Below are 9,234 nucleotides of genomic sequence, written 5' to 3' on the forward strand. Positions count from 1 at the left end.
AGTGAATTGCCAGATGCCTTTACACCTTCTTTCTTCCATCCTCTGTGACCATGTGTGCATGTGAAGAGCTCTCAACTGTCCATCTTTTCAGTGCTAATGCTTGGACTCTGCAATTGTGTTGCCAAGGTGAGAACTTTCTTTGCAGAAGAAAATTTTACTTCCCATGGTAGTGTCAGCCATGATAATTACTGTGGATTCAGCCGAAATTTCCAAACACATATGATCTGGCTTATTGATGTTGTAAGCCTGAACTCAGTGTCACAGACCACAGAATGTTTTATGAGCAAGGGAAAGAGCACAGCTCTTACCACATACCTGCCATTATTGCGGCAGAATCTCTTTGATTCAGCACCAAAGTGGCTTCCTTGCCACTCTAAGATGAAAACTGACTGCATTAAGAGACAAGTGAGTTTCAACTGCTGATTTCTCCTCTAAGCAGTGCTCTTAAATTTTTTTTACTAGAAAGAAGATTTTCACAAAATCTATGGGTGGCTCACGCCTAGAATTTTATTCAATCCATTCAAAAAATAGACAGAACTATAAGGTGGCACATATTGTCAGAGAGTACAAATGTCACATCTTTCTTTATACACTTTAATTTAAATCCATAGATTAAGACAGTAAAATAATTGCCCTGGGTGAGAAAATAATTAGGGGTCTTCCATGAAAGGACAAGTCTTTAGGTAAGCATTTACACAGATGCATCTGGTTAAGCATAACTTTTTCTATTCTCTATAAAAATATAAACAGCATTTCAAAATGTCTTTAGATACGTATGTTGAGATCATCTAACATGGCACTGATGTACTGACAGAATACAGGGCCTGGGCATGTCAAACCACATTTATTCATTCTCACCCAGATGAAACAAAAGCATTTTGTATTAGCCTCAACATAATAGTCTAATGAAAGAAACAATATCAAAGCAAAGACACACAAGTAGGATGTTCCTCCTCCCACAGGAATTCCTTAACTTTATTTCGTTTGTAGTTTTTGCTAGCACGGCAATGACTAAGACAGAAGTGGCACTTTAGCACAGGTTAGTTGTAACTCAGGATCAAATATAACTTGCCTTTCCCAGGAAGTTACATTGCTGGGAAGGCCCAGGATCAAATTAAGGGCTCTCCTTAACACATATGTTTTACCTGTGCAGTATTACTTTGATACAGACTGTAGCATATGACAGGATGACAAGTGCAAATTACAAGGGCAGAATCTTGGCTTCCCAGACAGCAGAACCAGGTGGAAAATGTAAGACTGAACAGTATTTTAAAGGCAAAAACCAATAAAAATTAAACAAATTAATGAAATTGAAAAAATAGCAAATTCATCTAAACTTTAAATAATGGGATGTAGAGTGCTCCTGGTACAGCTTTTAGTAAGTGCACCTTAGGTTTCCCAGGGATGCATTCTGATAAGCTAAACACCTAATAATTGTTGCAAGAACTTACTGTACCCACAGAGATTAAAAGGTTCAAATGTACTGAATATATTAGTCACAGGTCTAATCACATAATTTCCTTTTTCCCAATCCTAAATTTTTACCAGAGCAGCTCCCCCATTAGCTGCATGTTTATATAGCAGAGCACTCGATATTTTACTTGACTAGCACAGAGGCCAACAAGGGCTGATATTTTCCACTTAAAGTGATATACAAGAGAAACAAAACCCAGGGGAAGGGTCAGGTTTCAGATAAAGGCTGAACATTTTGAACTCTGGACAAAGTGACAGGTATCTTTGATTCTCCTGGTGCTGGCGCTTTTGTGACTGGGTTTGCATGGGCTTTTATATCAGCTATTCTCTCTTTAAATCTTTGCTGGAGGTACTTCTCTTCTTTGGAGTAACTTTTAGCAAAAGCAGACATCAGCAGGCACGCTGCCACAGTGGACCCTCCAACACAGAACAAGATTGCTCCTGCCAGCTTGCATATATCGAGGGACCCATTGAACTGAACAGCACGGGTATCCACAACAACAAAATCATCCTTCCCAAGGGCTTCTATTTTTGGTGGCACAAGAAAACCCACTACAAGAACAGCTACACCTATCAGCATAAAAGCCGTCCCAGAGATGAGTCCGACCTGGAAAACAAACAAAGAAACAAACAAAACCCCAATTAATTTCCAGTTTTTCCATTTCCCTTTCCAGTTTTCACTTGGGAAGTGCTCCTAGGAGGAATTTATCTTTCACTGTGTCTTGCAGATACAGTTCTCTCTCTTAGAAGAAAGTGGGTATTTTTCTTTTAGGATATACGAGGCCCTAGTAGAAGTAGAATATGTGGAAAAATGTTCTTTTTACAACTCATATTTATTTAATTGAGAACTGACATTTCTGGAAACAATGGAATAGGCATTATTATCTTTAAACAGCATTTCATGTTGAAAGGCCCCATCAGGGAGAGGATCAGAGTTTAACCCCAGTGCTGTGTAACTGATTATTTCTTTAGCTTTAGCTGGTGGTTAGCACCAGCTGCTGGTAGTCTGTCATATCCACCACTTGCTTTAACTTCATGAAATGTCATTCCTTTGCAGGGATTAGAAGGAAGTTGCTATTGCCATATGAACAGATCACAGAGTGTTTACAGCACATTTCAAGTGTAAGTACAAAATTTGGTTCACCCAGAATGTTCCTGGGGGTAGGAATCATTGCGGGGTAGGGACTGCATGGCCTCACAGGCCCCATGCAACCTCTGCTCTTCTCCAAGTCTCTCAAATTCCCTGACCTTAATGGAGATCTTCTGGTTTTCTTGATCCCTACATCACACTCTGCTCTTAACCTACCAGTCCTGTTCCCAACAATCTGGGAGGACTTCTATAGGTGCAAAGCAGAGGTAAACTACACTTTAAAGATGTACATGGGTTTCTCAGACAAGACTTTGCTGTTTCAGTGACACTGGCACAGAGAAACTAGATGATCCAAAGACCCCAGGGAGCTGACATATTTGGTAAGAATGTTCTGCTTTCAGACATAGTTATTTGGCCACCTCAGGCAAAACTGAGCAACAAAAAAGGCCATTCTGGATGAATATTTAATACGAGTAATTACACAGGGAGAGTCTTGAAATGGGAGCGTCTCTCTCCAGGAAAAAGCAACAGGCAGTACCTTCCAGAATACAGAGCTCCACCTGCTCGGCGATCTCTGGATCTGAAAATCATCCTCATACTCCCAAATTGAAGCTGTGCAGTCCTCATAAAACTGGTGGAGGTAGGACCGAACTCCGTAGCGTTGGTACCCTCCCTCGGTGCTGCCCTGCGCCTGCTTGGACCCGCAGATGTCAGCATAGGAGCTCATCCTTCCTACCTGCAACGAGAGGTTCCATGCAAAGCTGATCATTATTGGTGTAGTGGGAAGACCAAAGATGGCTTCAAACTCTCCAGATGTGATGGAAAAAAAAAGAGCCCAGGAGAGAGCTTTCCTTCATTTTTTTTTCCAAACCGAGAAATGAGCCGGGCACAGCTGCATGCAGTGACTCAGCCTGACTGAACCCAAGGAACTCAGTGACTTGGCACAGCATAGCCCAAAGGTGCTGCAGGGAACACTCACTCCTATACACAGGGTGCTCACTCCCCATCTTTCACACTAATGTGCTACTGTGTTTCCATGGAGACTGAAAAAAGCAGGATGTGCCAGGTAACAAAATCCAGCATCCCTCAAGGGCTCATGGTTGCCTCTCTTCCACACTGTCTCTGTCAGTCTCTAGAGTTTGCCACCCTATGAACTTTCCAAACTGCTGCATAAGAGGGGCTTTTTTAAAAACATTTTAAAATGTTTTTTATGAGCTTTTGAAGTGCAGGACTAAGCACTGATATACCATTCACAGCCATGGGAAACAGAGGCAAAATAAGTCCTAGACAGATTAAAAGAGTATATTAATTGTATTTAAATAGGAATAGTTTTAAAAAATTAAAAATGGAATGCCTTAAAAGCATCAATCTGCTCAGTGAGACCGAAATTGAAATACTAAGCTTGCAGCCAAGTACTGCTCTCTTGAAGAACTCAATGCCCAAGCTCCTGCTGACTTTAATAAAATCAGAAATTTGCCTGCTATGAAAACTATCAACCAAGTTTCTTACTCTATTTCATGTAAGTTCTCCTGACACACAAAATCCATATTGAACTATGCAAGTCCAAGGCCTGAACTTGCTTGTGCAAGCATGATGCTACTGAATTCACTGAAATAATACTAGCCCCTAAAAATAACTTGAGCAATAGCTCAATGTCATTTAGGCTCATTGGCTTCTCTTTAAAGAAGTTCAAAAAGCCTTAGTCCAAAGGGAACTGTTAATCAGAACTTGCACCTGAAAGTCATGGCTCAATTTATATCAGCTTCAAGCAGTATGTCAGATTTCTGCAGCAATTTCACTTAGAGGGAGGGAGGTTTGATGTGCTCATGGCAGCTGGGACTGCCCAGTTTTGCAGCCCTACAGACCTTTGCCTTTGGGAATGAGTGATCCTGCCAAGTATGAAATATCTGAGAATACAAACATTCAAATTAAGGGGAATCCAGCAAATATTGATGGGTATATAGAAATCAGTGCTGGCATAAACACTGAACTTCCAGCCTCTGGGAATCTGTGTGTGTTCTTGGCTCAGGAATAGAGGGAGATTTGCTTTTTCTTCTTTACAGGAACCATTATCTTGGGGTTTTATTTATTTTGTGTATCTAATATGCATTTAGTTTGGCATTTGATAATCTCAACATCTTAGAGTTGCAAATATTTCTCACACAACCCAGTGATGAGGTTTCAAGGCTCTCACAGAAGCCATGACCCAGTGGAGGAGGCAGCCCATGTGCTGCTGGGAGACCTGCCAAGGGCCAGAGGCAACACTGCTGGTGACAGAACTTTGCAGAGCAACAGGGGCAGCACCAAGCTACTGTCAGGAGCCCCTTTTATGAACTCCTAACTGCCTCTGTACTCCCTGCAAGTTTTAGAAAATTAAAGAAGTGCTCTCCAAGTCTGTGGATGGGCTTGCTCTCTGCTGATAGTACAGCAGCAGTGTCCATCAAAGTGTGCTGAAGGTGCTGGCCTTCCAAGGAATGGTGGAAAAACAGGCATGGTGGAGAGAGACCTTGAGACAGCAGGAAACTACTGGGCAGCACCAGCTGCTCACCAGGTGAACTGGGAGAGCCTGGCCCTGGGGCCACCCTGTGTCCTGTTGTACATAGCTAACACTGATGTTTCAAACTACAGTCAATATAATGAAAAACATTTGTTTGGTCATGGTTTAAGCCCAGATAAGCAACTTGCAGCCACTTGCTCATATCCACCCTCTACCCTTCCACCATGGTAGAATAGGAAGAATCAAAAGCAAAGCTTGTAGGCTGAGATAAGAACAGTTTAATGATTGAAACAAAATAAATATATAAATTAATATAATATATATATAAAAATAAAATGTAATATTATTAATACTAAATAAAAAAAAGAGATAAAGCCCAAGAAAAAGAAGTCATGCACAATACAGTTGCTCACCATCTCAACCAATGCCAAACCTTGTCCCCAAACTGCCATCATCCCCTTCCTGGAAACTCCCACAGTTTCTCTACTGGGCATGATGGTCTATGGTGTGGAATACCCCTTTGGCTAGCTCACATCAGCTGTCCTGGCTGTTCTTCCTCCCACTTTTTTGTGCTGCTCCTCACTGGCAGAGCATGAGACACTGAGAATGTCCTTCATTTAGGGCAAGCATGAAGCAACAACCAAAACATCAGCGTGTTATCAGCACTGTTCTCATACTGAATCCCAAACACAGCACTGTAACACGGCTACTGAGAAAAAAGTGAACTCTATCCCAGTTGAAACCAGGCCAGTTTGTTGTGCTTTTTTATCATGCTATGAAGTTTTGAACACTATCATTTTCTGGGGTACAAAAAAAAAAAACCAAAATTTTGATATGTATAAGTATATAATCTGGACTATTGTGGGGAAAAGCTGCAAGTTATTTTACTTTTGGAGACTCTTTTGTTTCCCTCAGGAAAACTCCAAAGAAAGGGAACAAGAAGTCCTCTTTACTCACTGCCACCATTTCTTCAACAGCGGGCTGCCATGTTTAACAGCACAAGCACTGAGAAGTTCTCATAAAACCAGAGTTCTGCCCACCTCATAAACATACCTCAAGGGGAAAGGAGAAGAGGAAAAAATTGTGCAGTTTACCACAGCTGCTCCAGCTCTCTCATGCAGGGTCACACAGCCTATACCTAAATGTTAAGAACACTTTAAATCCAACCTCTCAACCCATCTTTTGGTCAAGCAAAGATTCCATCTCACACATCAGAAATAGAATAAAGAAGTCAACTAAAGTTCTGCAGAAACTCATTCTCTTGGGTCCTTACTTAGATCTTTATTCTCACATCAACCCTACCTTCTTAATAAATTATGCATAACTCCTGGCTAACTTAAATCATCAAGGTAAGCAAATTTAGCTCCATGTAATGAGCAGAATGGTAAGTATTTTCCCCAGGTGTAAGTGCCTCCATAAGGTCAACTCAGGGAAGAACCAGAATTAACATGACTGGATAATGTGGCCTGCCAAAGCTTGCTTGTATTACTCCAGCTGCCACCAGCAGCATTCAAAAAGGAGGTGAAGCACTTTGCTGTGTCTGAACCACCAACTTTAGTTATTGTGATAAATTTAAGAAAACTGAATGTGACATGACAGAGACCTGTATAAACATGATCTCGCATTCATTGCACTGTCTATAGGTTTAGTCAAAAGAGAAAAAGGAGGATGCAGTGTTTCTAACAGCTTGACGAAGAACTGCCTGTAAGGACCACACAGCTCACATGACACTTAGATTCTTTTTCTTTAGCAATGTAAAAGGCTAATAGGTGGTTATGGTCAGGTATATGAGCAAAATGATAAATAAGAGCTGGAAGGTGAAACAGAAAACAAAAAAAAATGATCTTATGCTTGAAAGAGTTGTGATACCATCAAATAGTATGACCTTTTAAAGTGGAAGGGAAAAAAAAGAAAAAGAACTGTAGGAATCATTAATTCTTTTCAAGCATTGCATAATTTTAATTCTACTGAGCATTTTCTTCATGGTCAGACTCTTTCACTTACAAATAATCTATCTTCTGAAAAATATCTTGCTCCTTAAGAGAGAAGGCAGCTCCCCAGCCCTATAAGAAGCAGCCTGGTAATGTGGGCTAAGATGGTCTCTTTTCTCAGCTGCAATGTAGTTGTGATGTTCTTGCTACCTACAGATAGGGCACAGGAACTGAACAGTCAGAGAGAAAACAGCTCTCCACAAGTAAGAGGGAAACGTGTGTCACAGCACCAATTTACATTGGATGAATAAATACTGCAGTAGCTATGATCTCTTGAGTGCTGATGTATATTTGCATATCTTGCCTTCAGGGCTGAGAAACTAAACACTGAAATGTTGAGAAACTTTTGCTAAAAAAGAGAGGTGCTGTTACCCAAATCTGTGTTATCCACAATCTGAAAACATACATCCAGGCTGAAAGAAGCAGCTTAATCATCAAGTTTTTCAGTGCCTAAACCCAAGGTGCCCAGGAAAATGTGGGCTGTAGGATCACAGCTTCAGAGAACACCACTGCGTAGTAGCAATCCATCCCCTAGCAACTTTTGTTTCCATGGCAAAAGCTGTCCTGTTTACTTTGAGCTTTACTATCCTCTGCTGATCTGGGGAGATGTGATTGGATTGGTGAACAGACAGACTAAAACATGAGCAAGCTCCACGAAAAATTACCCAAAAAATTTTCCAAGGACTTTGCTTTATTGTGCCATAGTCGAACACATTTAAAAAAATTAAATGTAAGAAATTGTCATTTAAAAAGCAGCACAAAAGGAAATATAGATGTGTCATTGCTCTGTGACACCACACTGCCACCGAATGATGATGGTTGGCAGAGGTGAAGTCGCCCTCCCCATCCTTCAGATTTACATACTTTGACCCTTCTGTTTGAAGAGCCGTGTTTCCAGTCCTTACCTACAGAGAGCGTTCCTTGTCAAGGGGGAACACTGGCACTACAGCCTGCCTTTGACAGCAGTCTCCGGGGTGCCCTCCTGAGCTCCCGGCGCTTCCCGGGCCGGCGGCGGGGCCGAGCCGCGCTCCGCCCGTCCCGGCGCCCTGCCCTGGCTCGGGGCTGCGGCGCTGCCAGGGGCACCTGCAGCCGCTTCCCTGGGGATAGCCGGCATGCCCAGCTGCCTCCGGCAGCCCGTTCTGCTCCCCGGCCCTGCACGGGGGATGCGAGCAGCATCTTCTCCCGTGTTCCTGGGGGGGCGGCCCCGCCCGCTCGGCCGCCGCCAGGCGCCGGAGCGGGATGCTCTCTCTCCATTTCCCGTTTCCCGGCCGGAGCGGGATGCTCTCCATCTCCCGTTTCCCGGCCGGAGCGGAAGAACTCCGCAGCGCCCGGACGCGGACGAGATCTCGGCCCCCACGACCCTCCCGGCCCGGCGGTGCCCCGGTGGCAGCAGAAATCCCGGTCCGGCCAAGCCCTCCCCGACCCCCGCACTGGCGGGGCAGCGCGGCACCCGCCTGCCCGGGGAGAGCCGCGTTCCCCCGAGCCGGGAGGTGAAGCCCGGGGCGGCCGGTGCCTTCCGCGGGACGCTCCGCGCCGTCCCCGCGCCGTCCCCGCGCCGTCCCCCCGCCGGCGGCCACGGAAGCCCCCGCCGAAGTGCCGAGCCCAAGTTTTCCGAGGGGCCGGAGCGGCGGCCCCGCGGTTACCTGTCCCTCCCGGCGCTGCCCTCGGCCGGCGAGCCCCCGCGCTGGCGGCGCTAGCTGCGGCTGTCCCGGCCCGGCCCCATCTCCGCTCTGCGCCGCGCCGGCCCCAGACACCACGTATTATGTACGGCCCGGAGCGCCGCTCGCTCGCTCGCTCCCGCGCCGTGCCTGCGCACTGAGCCGCCGCCGCCGCCGGGCGCGGAGCGGCGCCGGGCCAGGCTCGCCAGGCCGCCCCCGCCTCGCCACACCGCCCCCTCAAAAGGCGGCCGCCCGCCGGCGGGGAGCCGGAGCTGCCCGGCTGCCGGCCCTCCCCAGCTCCCGGCGCTCGGGGTCCCGCCGGCCGCGCCGGGCAGGCCCGCGGGTGCACGCCAAGGTCACGGCGGTGCCCTCCGTGGGTGTCGGCGCTGAGGCCTCTGATCGCGCCCCGCACACCTCCTCGCCCTGGCAGTCCGCATGGAAAACCCGGTGCTGTGCTGTCTGTCCAGCCGAGTGGATAGACGTGGCAGAAAGTGTCCTGCGAAGGACAGGGCGCTGAGATCTGGG

The 9,234-nt window shown here is 45.9% G+C and overlaps 1 protein-coding gene across 1 annotated transcript; it reads right to left on the reverse strand.

The window, feature by feature from the left end:
• Positions 1–483: 483 nt before the first annotated feature.
• Positions 484–8,929, reverse strand: NRSN1 (neurensin 1). Its single transcript, XM_054634845.2, has 3 exons — positions 8,695–8,929; positions 3,102–3,299; positions 484–2,080 (listed from the first exon to the last, which is right to left on the reverse strand). The coding sequence occupies exons 2-3, from the start codon at positions 3,288–3,290 to the stop codon at positions 1,682–1,684; spliced, it is 588 nt and encodes a 195-aa protein (XP_054490820.1). The 5' UTR covers positions 3,291–3,299; positions 8,695–8,929; the 3' UTR covers positions 484–1,681.
• Between the last annotated feature and the right edge of the window lie 305 nt (positions 8,930–9,234).

The sequence above is a fragment of the Agelaius phoeniceus genome, chromosome 1, assembly GCF_051311805.1.
Source record: "Agelaius phoeniceus isolate bAgePho1 chromosome 1, bAgePho1.hap1, whole genome shotgun sequence".
Lineage (NCBI taxonomy): Eukaryota > Metazoa > Chordata > Aves > Passeriformes > Icteridae > Agelaius > Agelaius phoeniceus.